The 16,824-nt window shown below is 55.8% G+C and overlaps 1 protein-coding gene across 1 annotated transcript in view; it reads right to left on the bottom strand.

Annotated features, from left to right (window-relative positions):
* TNR (tenascin R) overlaps window positions 1–16,824 on the bottom strand; it is a 63,517-nt gene that overhangs the window by 24,957 nt on the left and 21,736 nt on the right. The window contains exons 7-10 of the mRNA XM_039881420.1: window positions 13,860–14,045; window positions 2,780–2,869; window positions 1,441–1,704; window positions 588–857 (exon numbers count right to left, since the gene is read on the bottom strand). Coding sequence (XP_039737354.1) covers window positions 588–857; window positions 1,441–1,704; window positions 2,780–2,869; window positions 13,860–14,045 — 810 coding nt within the window. The remainder of the gene's footprint in view (window positions 1–587; window positions 858–1,440; window positions 1,705–2,779; window positions 2,870–13,859; window positions 14,046–16,824) is intronic.

Below are 16,824 nucleotides of genomic sequence, written 5' to 3'. Positions count from 1 at the left end.
GCAAACCACCCAGGCACAGATACCCTCGCTCCCATCTGGGAGTGTATTTGGGAATGACGGGATGACAATGGTCCAACTCATCTCGGAGTGCCTAAGATTTCTAAACAGCAGGCAAGCCAACCTCATTCTCTGAGAACCAGGGCCCTACATGGCTGGACGCTAGCCCCATCTGAGTCTGGGGAAGCATCGTTCACATCAGTGACCTTGCTGGGCAGTCAAGGGATGGCCCTCCAGGGTAGGAACAAACGTCTCCTTCCTGTAGAAGGGTTTCCTCTTGGAGGCCACCTCTCACTGGGGCTTTCTCCCCACTGGTAGTAGGAGGTCCTCTGGGCCAATGCATTCAAGCCCTGGCCTCCCAGACACTGGGCCCACCCTCCCCACCTCCCTCCTGAATGGGACTTCTCTACCTTATGCATTTCACACAGCTCTGGAAGATGTGGCATTTTCGAAACAGCTCACAGACCTTCTTTAGCCGAGTGAGGCAGCTTCCTACTCCCCGTGTGTTTTGCTTTGTAAAATTCATTGACTTGTCAAAGGCTACTGTGGGAAGCCCCTTCATCACCTGCTGTCAAGTCCTCCGGCCTCACCTGTGGTGATGGAGCCCACGATAGGCTCGGAAGTCACTGTGCCATGGACCGCCACCAGGTTCACAATGTACTCGGTGGCTGGCTGCAGGCCCATCAGGACAGCATGCCTCTTGGTGGCATCCAGGGAGACCTCCATCATCTCTTCCTCTTCATCCCGCGGACTGTAGTTCAGAACGAGTCTGTCTGCCGGAGGGGACGGGTCGCTCCAGGTGATGTTCACGCTGGAGGAGGTCACGTGAGAAAAGTGCAGATGCGAGATGGGACGGAAGCCTGCAAGGCAGAGGAGGGCGGCTCTGCAACCCCACGTGGTGGCGGGGACACTGGGCTGCAGAGCCGTCGGACTGCGGGGCTCTGCTTTCCTCGCCGGCGAGCACACCTCCACCTGCTGGCCCAGGGCTTCTACCTCCTCGCTCCCCTCTCCTGTTCGCTCTTTCTCCACGCCACACACCGAGAGATGAACACCTCCATGAGAGAAAACCAGCGTTCCCTCTGCGAGATGTTCATAACGCCGGTCTGGGATTCAAAACCTCTACCCAGGAAGGAATTTCCCATGATCCCATGGGTCCTCCGAACGCCTGCTCATTTAGTGCAGGTGGGGAAAGACGGACAGAGTCAACCGCCCTGTCTGGGCCATACGCACCGGACACACGTCTTCAGGCACGTACGGGGCCTTGCTCACCTCTCCCCTTTACTCCCAACCATTCCCTCGTGATGATGGGTTAGTCTCCGCTCTGTCTCTTCCTTCTCTACCCACATTCCTCCTTTCTCTAAATGAAGTGGGACTTTGGCAGAGCGGGTCGACGGGATGACCTTTTCACACTAAGATCCATCAGCCCCTGGAGCCTCCCGGTACCTGTGAAGGCGTCCACGGTGGACTCGAGGCTCTGCTGCCGACCCCTCTCCGCCGTGATCGAAATGATGTACTCTGCGCCAGGCTCTAGGTCTGTCAGCGTGTATGAGCTCCGGTCCTTGGGGACAGTGACTTCTGAGGCGATCCCCGAGGACGGAGTGAAGGTAATTCGGTAGTGGTCGATGGGGCCACTGGCCTTGGTCCAGATGAGAGAGATGGATGTCTCCGAGGAGGCTGTCACCATGAGGTCTCGGGGACTGTCAAGTTCTGTGGATCGACAGAAGTAGCCTGTTTCACACGCGTTCTGCAGGAGGGCCAGTATTTATTGGAATTGGACTCCCTGGGGTTTCTAAGCACTCAGCAGGCCTGCTGACCATGAGGATTGATTTGTCACCGCTGACACTTAGCTCGCATTGTGATAAGCACCTTCCCTTTGAAAGATGGCCAGGGGCTTGGCAAACAGATGGACGATCTGCACTAGGTCATCGTTAGCTCCAAGGCCACTGGAACACATCCACCTCTGGGACAAAGCTGGCTGCTGAATTTCCAGCTCTCCAAATTTGTTGTCGCCCAGCCTTTCTCAGTAAGTCAACTGGGGCAAAACAGGAGCCACCATCAAGTTGGGCTAAGCCGCTCACGGCAGCAGTAGCCACCTCTGTTCCTGAGGCCCCTCTGACTGACCGGGCCGTGGGGATGCAGGCAACTGGATCCGAAGGCTCCTGGGACCTACGTCCACACGGTCCTTTAGAGAGGCTGTCTGAGCTCTACTGAACCTTGGGACAGGGACCGACCCAAATCCCCAGCCCAGGGCAGGACCTGTACCCTAGGTACCAGAGAGACTTTGAAATTTACCCGGGATTTGGAAGCCAAACTGCTGGACCCAGAGTGTAAGGGGCTGAGTGGGCTTCTCCATTGGCCTGAGATTTCATAATAGTCTCCCTGTCTCAACCTTCACCCTGTGGCCCTCCCGAGGGCTTCTGTGGCACGCAGTGGGGGATGCCACATTCTGCCTGCTGTGGGGTGTTCTATATGGAAACACGCCCTGCCGTGATGCCAGCTTATTTGGGGGTTCCCACCTCTGCTCCGCGTGGCTCTGGACAGCCCTTCACACCTGGGGGCCCACGCACAGGCCTCCGGGGAGAGGCTGGGACCCCAGCCCGCGCATCCAGCGTCGGGTCCAGCACGGGGAATCAGGCCGAAGCCCTGCAGGCGGGCATCGCTCTTGGGCTGACAGCTGCTGCCCAGGGACCGGCTCGCGATCCTTGCCAGGACGGACGAGCCCCATGGCCCCTCGGGCTTACACGGCACCCCGGTCCTCTCCCGCACCCACCCTCCTACTCACCAGTCCTGGCGTTCATGGTGGCCGGCACGCTTTGCTGGGAGGTCATGATGGCGGAGATTCCAACCCCGTACTCAGTGCCAGGTACCAGATCTATTGGTAGATGCAGAAACCAACGTTATTCTGTGTGTGTGTCAAGGGCGGGGAGACAGGGAAGGGAAGCGAATGACCGGAGACTCCCGCTCGGACCTTGTGTTCGGTCCTTCCTGAGTCCCCCCTAATGTTACCGGTTAGGAGATGCCAGTCTCACTGCCTAGGACATCCACACCATGTCGGCAGGATGAACTGGTCAGTGCATAGCGTCTTTCTTGCTGTCGGTCAGCTTGGGAAGGCGGCGAGGCTGCCCTTGTCAGTGATCTTCAGAAGTGTGCTCTGCTGTGGCAGGTCTCCCCATGGGACTTAGAGTCTCAGGATGGCTATAACTGGTGAAGGGATTTCTTGCTTAAATTGTGAATCGGGGAGTGTGCGATCTGGAGAGACTGTGGCCATGGGTCTTGAAAGCACTTCTTGGACGTTATATAGGAGGACCAAGCTGTACCTTTTGTAGTGACCGAGGCCACAAGGGGACTTCTGATTGTCTTCTGCAGTGACGGTGGATGGACTTTCTGTCTGAGCACAGAGCTGTCAGGCCTTTAATGTAGGGGCACATGGAAACTTTGCTGCCATGAACCCCTCCCAAGGTCGGTAATTCAGGTCCCAGAGTAGGGATTCATTGTAGGATGACCTCTGGGGACTCCTGGAAGGCGGAGGAAAACGCAAAAACTGCCCGATTAAAGGGTGTGATCTTCTCTGGGGAAATCCCTTGGGGGTTCAATAGAAAGGATCGCTGGGAGCCTCCCAGAACATCTAGAATTATCTGGGGGCATTGCTGTATCTTTTCCCATATTCATTTTCAGACTAACTGGCTTGGCCGGTATTGCCACAACCGAGTGGCTCAGAGTAACTCAGATCTATTGTTTTCTGGTTTAGGACATCTGAGTTTAAAATGGTTCAGTAGATCTGCATTCCTTCTGGAAACTCCAGGGGAGAATCCATTTCTTTGCCTTTTCCAGCTTCCAGAGGCCGCCTGTATCCCTTGACTGTGGCCCTTAACCCGTCTTCGAAGCCAGCAGCATCGCATTTTCGGATCTGTTTTTCTCTCTGACCTCTGCTTCCATCGTCGTGTCTGCTCTGACCCTGATCTCCCTGCACCCCTCAGGAAGGTCATCGTGATGGCAATAGGCTCACCTGGAGAGTACAGGATACTCCCCATCTCAAGAGCCTTAACTTAATCCACAAGTTCCTTTTCATCATGCACGATGACATAGAGGTGCTAGGGGTTAGAATGTGGTTATCTTTGGGGGCCATTATTCTAGCATAAGCCAGCATCAAACTCGCCCTCGTTGATTAGGACGGGGAGTGTACAAAAATGCAGCAAGATCAAATCACCACCCATGGGCCCCGTGTGGGCGGCAGAGCCACGGCTGATGACCATGCTCTTGTGCGTTTCGAGGACATGTGTTCTGTTCAAAGCACCTGTGTGTGTCTGACCTTCACTAGGACCTTGCGAGGACAATGGGATGGGGGGTCTATTCCCATCTGCCTTCGTTTCTGGGGCTGCCACAACCAATGACCACAAACTGAGGGGCTTGCAACAAGAGAAAGGTGTTCGCTCTCAGTTCTGGGGTCTACAGGGCCCAAGTCGAGGTGCTGGTCGAGCCACCCTCCTTCCAGTCTCTAAGAGGAGAACCCTTCCTGGCCTCTTTCTGGTTTTGGTGGTTTCAGGCGATCCTTGGCGTTTCTTGGCTTGCAGCTGCCTCACCCCGATCTCTGCCTCTGCTGTCCCAGGGCTTGTTAGTCAGCTCAGGCTGCTATGACAAACTACTACAGACTGGGGGCTTAGACAACAGTCATTTACTTCTGACGGTTCTGGAGGTCGAGAGGGCCAAGATCAGCGTACGGGCAGATGTGCTGTCTGGCGAGACCCCACTTCCTGGCTCATGCAGAGGCCGTCTTCTCACTGGATCCTCACGTGGTGGGGAGCTTGAGGGGCCTCCGTGGGGCCCCTTTTATAAGGGCACTAACCCCGTTCATGAGGGCTCCACCCTCACGACCTGATCTCGCCCCAAAGTCCCATCTCCTAACGTATGCGTCGCCTAACCAACGTTCAGTCCACGGCACACGGCCTCCTCCCTGTCTTCTCTTCTTATAAAGACGCTGGTCGCATTGGATTTAGGGCCCACCCTAATCCAGCATGACATCGTACGTAACTCGATTCCATCCATAAAGACCAGTTTTCAAGCAAAGTCACATTCTCAGGTCCCAGGCAGACATGAGCTTTTTTGGGGGGGTGGAGGGGTGAGGGAGGTTGAAGGTGGGTGGGACACTGTTCCAACCAGCACATCGTCTTTTTATTAAAAAACAAAACAAAACGAAACAAAAACTAATTCAAAGAGTAAATCTGTGACCAGCTGGAGCTGACACTCAGGCTTCTGGCCTCCTTCCAGGAGGACGGAGATGTCCCACCCTTCCCAGAGCAGCCGTGACCTCCACAGGATGCCGAGGTATTGGGTATAATTTTGAAGGAGCAACCCTTCCTTAACCACAGCTTGGCGGAAGGAAGGGGAGGGCCGCAGGTAGCCAGAGGGTTCTGCACCCCCTTCTCCGCAGCCTATGCGATCCCCCCACCCACCGCGTGCTCGAGCTCACAGCAGAACCTGCCAGGCCTGGCTGGCCAGGCTCCCCCGCGGGGATGCATCAGGATCAGCCCTCTTTCCCTGTCTCGAACCAGCCCCATTTACTTCCTGCCCTCTCGTTCTTCCTTTCTCGAAAGCGTCAACACCGGTGGAGGTAAACTGCGAAGTCGGACAGACTTCGAGATCGGCCCTCTTAGGTTAATATTCAGGCTCTGCCGATTTCTTAGCCTCTTGGAGTGTCCGTTTCAAGAAGGGGAAGGATGACAGTACCATCTCAGATGGTCACTGTGAGGGTTAAATGAACCAATATGTACTAAGTTCAGTGCTTGACTCATCGTGAGAGTAGCCGGTATCAGTAGTACCTGGCTCAGAAGACTATTCCAGGATTTTGAGTCCTTTTTCCATGTTCCCCAGGTAGGTACAGGCTGGCCCTTGGCACAGCTGTTGTCGGCTTCTGAGGCTTAGCTCGTGGGCTCCGATGAAACCAGTGATTCGGGGAGTCCACCGTGAGAAGCTGGGCCGAGGACCCGTCACTAGATGGATGGGGTGACTGCAATGCCCCCAGATCCGTTCGAAGCGAACATTTATCTCCGTCGGTATGTTTGGCGAGTCCCAGGTATATCCTCGGTTGGAGAAATTAGATTACCTTTGGGACATAAACCACTTTTCCTGGGCAGCTGATCGAGACCTTCAATTGCCTATAATGAAGTAGAAATTCTCCGATGTAGATGAAGGGTGACAGATAGAGAGACTGAGACAGAAATTATATGTTGCCGAGCGGATCTAACATGTAACGTTTTCATCCGAGTTTCTTATTTATGAAGCTTAAATGAAATGTTCAATAATTTACGATGGAATCGTCTTCTTCCAAGAAACCGCGGCGCGGAATTTAAAGGGCTCCCTTCCCAGGCCTTCTGTCTGGGGACGGTGGGGCGTGGGGCTCGCTTCGCAGGTTTCCGCCTGCTGCGCTCCTTTAATTTCCAACAGCTCCCTCCCTGCACCGCGAGTGAATTGTTGCTCTTTGCCAGCAGGTAAAACACCGTTCTGCTGAAGAAGAAAATGTGCATCGGAGGCATATCCCACACACTTAGATATCAGCGCTCGCGGACTCCGAGGGGTTTCTCCCTTTTAAAGATCCCATCACTCTCTATCAACGCTCCCTTTATCTCTCCATCCAACTCCTGCGAGTCGTAGCAGAGAAACGACTCTGTTCCCTTTCTTAACAATAGCTCGGAAAACTCATCCCATAGGAAACCACCAGAATCCATCCCTAATAGAACCTCCTTTGTTCGGCGCGCAGGCTGCTGCTGTTCTCGGCCCTTTCGCTGCGAGCCCATTCTCCTCCGAACTCCCGAAGCACACAGGGCATTCACTCTCCAGACAATGTCCAGAGGCTCCTTTGAGCCAGGGACAAGGCTGTGTGCTGGAGATAGCAGCGTGAGCTGAATGGACACTGCTCTCGCCCTTAATGAGATTTTAAAAACCCGTGCTCGAGAAAGAAATGAACTATTTATTAAGCACCTATAATATGCCAAGCACCGAGATGCGTGCAACAGGTAACCCAGAAAAATAATGAAGAAGACAGGAAGGGAAGGGAGGAGGGGTGAAAATCGAAGGAGAATTTTCGAGGGTCTGACGGTCGACAGTGCTATTATTATTAACTATAGGTTCTTAGAGAGTCACACGTCACCCCGCTTCGTTCTCCCCACGGCTCTGTGGGGAGGGCTTTCCTGACGAGCCAAGAGAGGTCCATTCCTTGTCCAAGGTCACAAAGCTCATACACGCTAAAACAAGGTTTAGAACCCAAGTCCTTTGTTCTTTCTGGCACATCATAACATGGTCCGGTCCATGTCCCGAAGAGTCTTACAGGCTACAGGAGGGGAGTGGAGTAAGCAAAGCAGAATTGGAGGGAGATTCGATGCTCCACCGACCGCTGCTAGCTAAGAAAGCCACTTCGGGGGTGGAGAGGTGAGACCAGAGGGGTCGAAGTAGCCGGAGAAGGCTTTTTAGAGAAGTGGCTTGAGCCGAACCTTGAAAGCTGGGCGAGGTTGGGAGAGGCAGAGGGAAGGGGGCGTGGAATTCCCCGGTGGCCAGGATGGGGCATGGAGAGCAGGAAGGGATCACTAGGGCTAGAGAACTCACCAATTCGCGCCTGCACTGCAAGGACCACAGGCGACAAGGCAGAATGACTCGCTTCCCCAATGGGGAGACCTAGTTCTGCTGCTGGCAGGGAAGCAGTGGGGGGAAGGAGCTCCCGGAAACTGGGATTGCTGTGTCGCCCTCAAAAACACGAGGAAGACCCCTGGAGACTGCGGGCTCGGTCAGGTTCAGGTGGACATGCAGAAACATGGGCCCTTTTCATTTCTGAAGCCCGGAGCTCATCTCTGGAGTTCTGTGAAGGTCAAGTTTACCAAACTGGGGTGAGGGATCTGGGGGCTCTAGTGCATTCGAAGGGTACCCGCCTTCAAGGGGAGGGGCAAACCGAGGACTCTGTCCCCAAGGAGTTCGCAGTCAATCTCTGAGTTTTTAGAGCAGTTATGCTATCACATTGCTGTTGCTAGTTTTCATGTTGGTCTCACTAGACTCTTAGGTCTTTAGGTCAAGGGGTTTGACTGATTTTTTATATTTTGATTTAGTATGCAGTATAGTGAAAAAAATATGATGCAGAAAAGCAGCATGATGAGGCGGCAGTGGTGGGGTGTGTTGGGAAGAGCTGGGGTTCGAAGGATCAGGGCGTGGTTGGTTGGGGGAAGGGCACTGCAGGCAGAGGGAACCACGCATGCAAAGATAGATCTGGTAAAATAATCCACGAGAACCAAGACCCTAAAGTAGGGCTCCTATGGGGGAATTTCCAGCAGTGGAGTATGGGTACCAGAGGTTTCGCAGACGGGGAGGCATCTGGAGACAGAGGAGCTTCTTTTTAATGGAGTGGAGGTCTCCCCATTCTTATCTCCCCGGGTTCCCTGAACGAGTCAGGCTTGGGAGGATGTCCTTCTGCTTTTTGAGTGGAGACGAGGTCCAAGCATCAAGAGAAGCAGCCAGTTCCATGCTGACTTTAAGGAGGGGACTGGCCCCACAAACCTACCTCTAAAGAAATACAGTAAGTAACGTTCTCAGAGGCAACGTCCTTGTTGCTGGGAAGATCAACGAGAAACATAACTCTTCACCCCCTGCCCGGCAGGGACACCCCGGCTCTTCTCCTGGTCGCCCTGCCCCAACCCTTTACATAAGTGTGGGGACATACGCTTATGTGCAAGCTCTGTGAGGGGGAGGGGCGCGGAAGCCCTTCGTCCCCTCTCTTCTACTCGGGTCTCAGCAGCCCACGTCCCATCTTCCAGCGCCAGGAAGGTGACTCCGTGTTCAGGGGATGCCTTACCAAAGCGACCACTTGGGGTCACTGTGACTTCGCCCGAAGGAGGCTGAGCATGGTCTGGCCAGGCCCCAGGCCCCTGCCGGACTCCTCCTCCTCCTCCTCCTCCTCCTCCTCCTCCTCCTCGGAAGAGCTGCAGGGCATTAAAAGCCTGGCAGTCCAGGGTGCAGACCGGGTGAGGTGCCCACCGTGGTCAGCGTCTCGGGCTTCTTCCTGGAACCCTCCTGTGGACAAGCACAGCTCCCACCTCTGCACCTCAAGGAGCTGCCTTCTCACTACCCGGTCCCCTCTGGATCCCCCAGGAGAAAATGTCCCCGGCAACCAGGGGTCTTGTACGGGCTGACAGGGGCAAGCTTGCAGACGGCAGCCATGTGTGTGTGCGCGTTGAGGATGGGGGAGGGGAGCTGGCCTACGTCTTGGTTTTCTTGCATCCCACCTTATTCCGGGATGCCTTTAGGAATCCGCAAGCCCCTGCTGATGATCTGTCTGATGAGCATCTGATTGACCAGAGAGCCAGGTGTCACCGTGCAGAGAGGAGCTGCTTGGGAAGTACCACCAGGAGGCAGATGCCCCGTGGGGTGGGCGAGGGATGGGATCCACGGGCCCTGGAGGACTGGGTTGGAGCCCAGCACGCACATGGCCATATTCACCAGCTCCTTTTGCCTTCCTCCTGGTCACGGGGTCCTCAAGAGTGGGTGCCCGTTCACTAAGGACAACCAGGCAAGAGAGTGTAAACAGCCGAGAACAAAACGCTTTCCCTTTTTAGCTACTGCGGCCGCAGGCCTTTCCAACGCGCCAGGTCGGAGGAGGCGCCTCAGGCACAGGGGCCAGAGCAGGGTTTATCATTTACATTGGTCTAGATAGGGCTTTGTGGCCAAATTCCTGTCAAGGAATAGAATCTCCTTTTTTCCTTTCTTCTCTCTCATCTTCCCTCCCTCCCTCCATCAGGAGTTTTCTATATGGTTTATTGTTTTGCGTCGCTACTCAGAAAACAGTGGTGGCACCAGCCTCTGGTAAATGCTGTCATTTCTAACCTAGAGGTCCCTTGATGTGCCCACATAGTATATAACACTCGGGGACCCCCTTGGGACTCCTAGGTAGGGTACACAGGCCAAGCGGACATCATCTGGGCTGAGAGGCTGAGCCCTAAAAAAAGACTTATCATTAAGGACACAGAAGCCACCAGAGCAGAGAAAAAAAATCATTGCAGACACTAAGTCTGCTGTTCAGAAACAAATTCTCACTCCAGAGGGACTTTGCTGGGCATGGCCTAGACAGAAAAATGGAAAAGAAATGTTTGGTCTGCAGTGCCCCAGCCTGGCCTCTGAGGTGCAGGGGTGAAGGGGAGGCTCGTGTGTGTATGTGTGTCTGCACGTGTGCGTGTGTGCGTGTGCACACTGCAGCTCCCTGCACGAGGCAGAGACCCCATGAGGAAGGCCTGGATTCCGCCCCAAGGCCATATATGAGGGCTGGAGGGACAAGGGCTTCTGCCGGGAATAGCAAATACAGGAGCCGGAGGCTTGTAAGGGCTGAGAGTCAGCGGTGAGAACGAAGGCGTGTGAACTTGTGTCAGGGAAAGGCCAGGTCGCCCCAGATCTAGGTCGGAGCTTTGTGGGGGTTAAAAACAAGGAAAGGTCAAATGGCCATTAAATGTTCACCATGTGCCAGTCTCCATCCTACGTGCTCATACGTATAGATATACACGATTTCATTTAATACTCGCAACAGCCCTAGGAGTTAGACATGCCGACCTTCAGGCTGGGAAATCGAAGAGATCTGCCCAAGGATGCACATCCACGAGGTTGGCCTCCAACTTTAGAAGCCACACTCTCAGTGAGTGCTTCTCACCCACCAATGCGCACGCACGTGACCTGGGGTCTTCCAAAACGCAGGCACTGATTCGGTAAATCTGAGGGGAGAGGGCTCTGACATCTCTCGAGGTGAGGCTCTTTGCCGCTGGTCCCTACACCCCCCTTAGAGAAGCAAGGTTCTCCACTCTGCCACGCCGAGTCCAGGAGGTCGCCCTAAACCACCCCTCAGCTCAGACCGCTCCCCCTCCCCCTCCGCCATCAGCCACGTATGGAGCCATTCGCGATGTGAGAAGTGCTATCCTAGGCTCATTAAACACATGACCCCCTTAAAACCCCATCATGATGTTATGAGGTAAGAGGATCATTTCCGTTTTACAGATGATGAAACAGAGGTTTAGAAAGGTAAAGTCGGTTGCCCCAAATTACACCAGAGGTGGTCTACCCCTAAAATCCTGGCTCTCAATGCTCCCCACAGAGCGGAGCGTTCAGATAAAATGGGGGGAGGGAGTGGGGTCCCAGTTGTTTCCGAGCAGGGGGCAGGGGGAGGGGCGTGGGGTGGGGGTCTGAGGTTTCTAGTCCCACCCCCTCTCTCTGGCCAGGGCAGAACAGCTGCAGGTGAGCCAAGAGTGCCCTTGCCACGTGCCCAGGGTCTTGCTTTTATAAATGCAAATCAACAACCTGTTTGGAACCAGGAGAAAAAAAAAAAAGGCCCAGGAGGAGGCGACAAACTCTCCTCTTCAGCGTCCAACGTCACGTGGGAGTGAGGAGAAGATGGATCTCTCTTGAGCTGGGGTTAAACTCCTCCCCAGTTCGCCTCCCCTCCCCGGTGCTTTCCCTTTTCCCCAGCGACACAGCAAAGGACACAGCAAGAGGACACAGCAAGAGAAGGAGGACACAGCAAGAGGGCCGCCAGGCCCGCGACCTGCATCTCCACAAGTACAGACACCCTCGATTTCCCTACACGCCTATAAGCCCGGCTTAAATCACATAAAGCAATTTGCCTTTCTAAACCTCCCCAGCAGTGAGCTCCCTGGGATAATTATGAGTAATATATATTTATCATTTAATTTCATCAGCTCAACTCCAACCAAAAAAAATCAACCTATCTCAGCCCGCCCGTCACTAAAAATATTTCCTTCCCTCCACGTCTGCGGCAGTTAAGTTTTGACTGTCCCTGACTTTCTATTTCTTTAGTAGGAGTGGCCGTGGAACGGGAGGCTTCGACTGGGACTCGGGGCTGCCTTCGAGTCAGAGCCGTGGCCCCCGCTAGCTCTGCGAACTTGGGCAAGTTTCCAAACTCTCTGTTTCCTCATCCGTAAAATGATGCTGACGTCCCTCAGGAGGTCGCTGTGAGTGTGAAGTAAGCTGTGCTACGTGAAGGTGCCTGGAATAACACAAGGGGCCGACGAGTGTAGACTCTTCCCCCCCCCGCCCCGGGCATGAGTGATAAGGACTAGGATGTGGCTGGACAATTCTCTGCATCCTTCGTGGTTTTATGGCGCATCCACCGTCGAAACGGCGAGTCGGCATCCTTGCAAACTGCTAATTGCCAGACCAGCCCGAGGCTCTGGGCAGCACGGAGTGCGAGGCTCTGGGCAGCACGGGGTGCGAGGCTCTGGGCAGCACGGGGTGCGCTTAGCCTCAGCTCCCTCCTGTATCACTTCGGTTTTTTGTTTAGCTTAATTTTTTGTGACTGTCTCCAGCTCTCTGTAAAGGCTCTTCTGCCAGCTGGTCTGTTCCCACTATGTCTAATTCACCCCCATTAACCTGCGTGGTCAGCATCTCTTTCCATCTCCTTGCTGTGTTTCTGGGAGTGCATCTGTCCGGAAAACAACATTTATTATATTTACTTTAACTGGTCTCATTTGGCGAGGCGGTCGGGGATTTCAGTTCGGGAGGACGACAGCTTTGATCATACTGCCCTTGTTTACTGTACTCCCGCTCTGCCGCGTAGGCCTTGTCTACTAAGACAGCAAATGCTTCTGGAGGAAGCCAAGACACGAGCTAAGCGGACTCCTCTGCGAGCACGCTGGCAGCCCTGGGCAGGCTCCTCTTGCGTCTGGACACCTTGCCCGCACGTCCAGTCATCCACCTCTTGGCGAGGTCCAGCAGGCAGGTTTTCCTGCACGGGTGGGTCTGAGGCCCCGGGAGCCGTGCTGGCTGGCCCTGCATCCCCGTGAGGACAGGGAGGGGACAGGGAATGCTCCTCAGCCAAGCACCACTGTGACCTAGGGTGTCGCCTTAGTCCACAGCACCGTCGCTGTCCCTCCGGCTCCAGCACAGCCTCCCGACCAGCGTGTCTGTGGCCCTGCCCGCCTCCCGTCCCTCCACGCTGCAGCGGCACAGAGCCAGCCATCGCTCCAGCTTGCTTAAAATCCCTCAGTGATTCCCGCTCACTCTCTGCGTAGGGCGTGTAAGGCCTGACCAGGCTCCCACCTTATCGCTGGCTTCTTGTCATCTATGCTCCAGTCATAGTGAGGGTTGGCGGTTCCGTCCATCCACCCACCCACGCACCCATCCATCTATCCTTCCATCCATCCACCCTCCCATTGCTCTGTCTGGAAGCTACTAAGTGCTAGACTCCGTGTGGAGCGCTGGGAAGACCAACACGGCCCGCCTTTCCCAGAGCTTTCGTTGGGGGTGGACACCGCCCACTGACTCCACACCACCTGTGTGTACTGGCAACCTGAGGAGTGCGGGGTGGAGGGAGCTGAGGTGCAGGACAGATGATCTGACCTCTCCCGGGAGCCACACAGGCTCCCTGAGAAGTGATAAGCACACTGAGAGCTGAGAAGGAAGTGGGCATAACTAGGGGTCGAGGGTGATGGCAGCGCCTGACCGAACAGCATGTGGCGGGAGAGAAAAGATGTGTGAGAGGCTGGAAGAAGCACATCTGTGGGCCCGGAGCACAGGGAGCACCAGGGGGTGCAAACGGGAGGGGAGACGGGAGAAGATGGCAGGGAACCCAGGCAGGGCCATGTGGGCCACCCCGAGTGTCGGGGTTTATCCCAAGAGCAATGGCAGAGCCCGAGACGCAGGCACAATGGGATGGCATGAGCAGAAACGTAAGACAAGAGGTAGCTAGGGCAGGTGACGCTACGCACGGAAGAGCAGTAGACACAGGTGCATGTGATGGTACTTGGGAGCTTACAGCAATGGCGTCTGGCTCTGGCTGGATGAGGGGAGAGAGCTGTGAGGGTGAGGACTCAGGAGCCGGGCGCACTCACCGGCGAGGGTGGCTCTGGTGGTGGGACCGGCGCTCTTGGGGACCAGCAGCTCGTGGTACTGCTCCCCCGCCAGGGTGCTGTACACGACCTTGTACTCCTGGACCTCTGCCTCGCTGTTGTCCCACTCCAGATCAAGGCTGGTTGCTGTGCGGGAACCAACACGCAGGTTCTTGGGGGCGTCGATCTCTAAAAAGAGTCAGACATCACCAACATCACCTGGGATAACGTACAGGTGTCATACTTCTCGAACTTGAACAAGCTTTATGGTGACGGCCCATGCCTGCTGACCCTCAGCCTCACGTGTGAGTGACCCCGGAGCCGCCCCTCAGTTCTCGGTCTGCCCGATCGGCCCCGACAGACTCATGGGCCATTATTGATACACTTTACGCTTCTCCCGTTTCCATTCAGAAGTTCCGGTGGCGTCCCGTAAATGTAAAACAAACCCGTGAGTTTCATGAGCCTGACACCAAGCAAGGGGAACCTCGGCAGGAGAAAAGCAGGATGGCGTCGAAGTGGCTGAGGGGATGGATGGAGCCACAGCGAACCGGGCACCAGGCAGAAAGACGACTGTCGGGGGCCGGCTTTGGGACCGTGTGCTGTCGCCCGGCCTTAGCAGCACAGACACCGCAGAAAGGGCCTCAGCTTAGAAAATTATACGTGTCGGGGGCGATGTAGTGGAAGGACAGGGCTTTGGACCGAGAGGCGTGCGGGAGGGGGCTCTAGGCTGTGCACCCCTCCACCTCACGCGGGTGGACAGGCCGAGCGAGTGAGGGGCTGGACTCGGCTTGTGGTTTGAGGGCCTGAACGGAATTGCAGCCCAGACCTTGGGAATTACGTGTTTTTTTCCTTTAATTTTTGATTTAATTTTTAAAAAATTGTCTTAAGGCCTGTTTCCTATGAATAGGGGAGAGTGTTTTCTCTGAAGGGACGAGACACTTGTAATGTCAATGACCCCATGAGAGGTCAGTGCTTGGAATGAGGGCTTAGGAGCGGAGGGCTTTGGGGAAGAGGAGGAGGGTTTGCTCCCCCGGGGTCTTGTAGCCTGACCCCCGGGCTGGGGCAGCTGAAGGACACCCCTGCAACATGTCACCAAGCCAGGGACAAGGCCAAGACAGAGGGCAGCTATCTGGTGGGGGCCCTGTGGAGGGGCTTGGGCTGTGGACACCGGTAATAACCATATCTAGTCTCTAAAATGTAGAGTGGATCCAGGAATCGCCCTGCCGACAACGCGCCTCGTGCCTCCCGATACAAACGCCCGGGCATGGCCCGCAGGCTCGGGAGACCAGGCCCGGCCGCTTCCCACGCGCGACGCCGCAGCCCTTCCAGCTCCGTCGCTGTGCTCCAGCCGCTCCTGCAGCACCCCGGGCTTCTCCCCACCTCGGGGCCTTTGCGCTGGCTGCTGCCTTTGCCGGTGTGGTCCCCTTGGGTCCTCACATGGCTTAGGTCACGCGGGTCTTGGTTGAGACGTCACCTCCTCGAGGACGCGTTTCTGACGGCTCCGTCCACGGCATCCGTTTCACTCCTCAGCGTGTCAGTCGTGACGGAAATGACGCTGGGCTGCTTTTCTTCTTCCTTGTCCAATTTCCCCCACCGGAATGTACGTCACTCGAACCCGGACCTTGTCTGTCTTGTTTATGGTGTGACCTCGGGCCTAGGACAGTGCTTGGCACCCAGTAGGTGGTCACGTGAAGTGACTGCATATCGCCAGTTCTGTCTCAAAGCTGGCAGGCAAGACTCTGGGGCCGTGCGGCTCTGAGGATGCCTGGACCAGGGCGTGTGGGGAAATGAACGGGCAGCGGGCTTGGCTGGGGTGGCAGGTGCCGTCCAGGTCGCACCTGTGAGAGAAGCTCAGGGTGCAGTTGCTGCCGAGCAGGACCGGGCTCCAACCGTTGTCTCTGGGGCTTTCGTGCTGGTGTCCTTGGGCTGCCACCACAAAACGCCACAGACTGGCTGGCGTAAACGCAGACACGTACTGTCTGGAAGCCTGAGGTCGCGGTGTGGGAAGGGGTGCCTCATCCTGGGTGCTCCTCGGCTTGTAGAAGCGTCACCCTGTGCTGCCTTCATCTTCGCGTGGTGTTCTCCCCATGGGCGTCTCCGTCTCTGTATCCACAAAGGACACAGTCACAGTGGATCAAGGCCCGTCCTGATGGCCTCATCTTAATCTGATCATCTGCGAAGACCTCAGTTCACATTAAGGTCACATACACAAGTGCCGAGGGTTAGGACGTCCACATCCTTTGAGGGGACACAATCCAACTCGACAGCGTTCAAGAGAGGCCTGGGGTGGTCAGGTGAAAGCAGCAGCCCCTGGTTGGCCCAATGCTGTGGTGGCTGCACCCGGTGCCTTGAGAAATGTGCGCAGAGGGCCTCCCACGGGTGACAGAGCCCAGGGAATTCCAGAAAGGAAGCCAGAGCTGCCTCCGGGGTTCCTCGCTCACCTCTTGCTGGTCGCTGGCCTCTGTGTGCTTCCGCCAGAGCTCTCTCCTTTTTCCGAGCAGCTCTAAGACCCAGGCAAACAACCCGCTCACCACGCAGGAAGCGAATCTCTGCTTTAATTGCCTGTGCTATCAGTGCACGCCTGGTGGCCAAGCCATCACCTGCAAAAGCACTTTGGCTAATTTGAATTTAAGCGGAGTTCTGAAATGACCGAAGGCCCGATCACGAGGGTCCAGGCTCCCTCTCATCATTCAAGCTGCACCTGCCAACCCCGGGGCCTGGAGGACTCATCTGCATCTCCCCACCCCTACACCCCCCTCGCCCCCTCCAGCAGAGGCGAGTGGGCTGGAGGTGCAGGCTGAGGCCACATTGAGAAGGCAGCCACCTAACAGCTGCCAGTCCGCCAGGCAACCCGAGACGCACAACCGCACAGCGGTGAACCGAAGCTCAGAGGGGAGCTTCCGGGAGGCGGAATGTAATTGTCTTGATTGGAATTTTCCCCGGGCCGCCGGCCAATCCTGCCTCCATC

This window comes from Pteropus medius, unplaced genomic scaffold (genome assembly GCF_902729225.1).
Source record: "Pteropus medius unplaced genomic scaffold, Ma_sr-lr_union100, whole genome shotgun sequence".
Classification (NCBI taxonomy): Eukaryota; Metazoa; Chordata; class Mammalia; order Chiroptera; family Pteropodidae; genus Pteropus; species Pteropus medius.
Note: the sequence above shows the minus strand (reverse complement) of the source record. Positions and strands in the feature narration are given on the sequence as shown.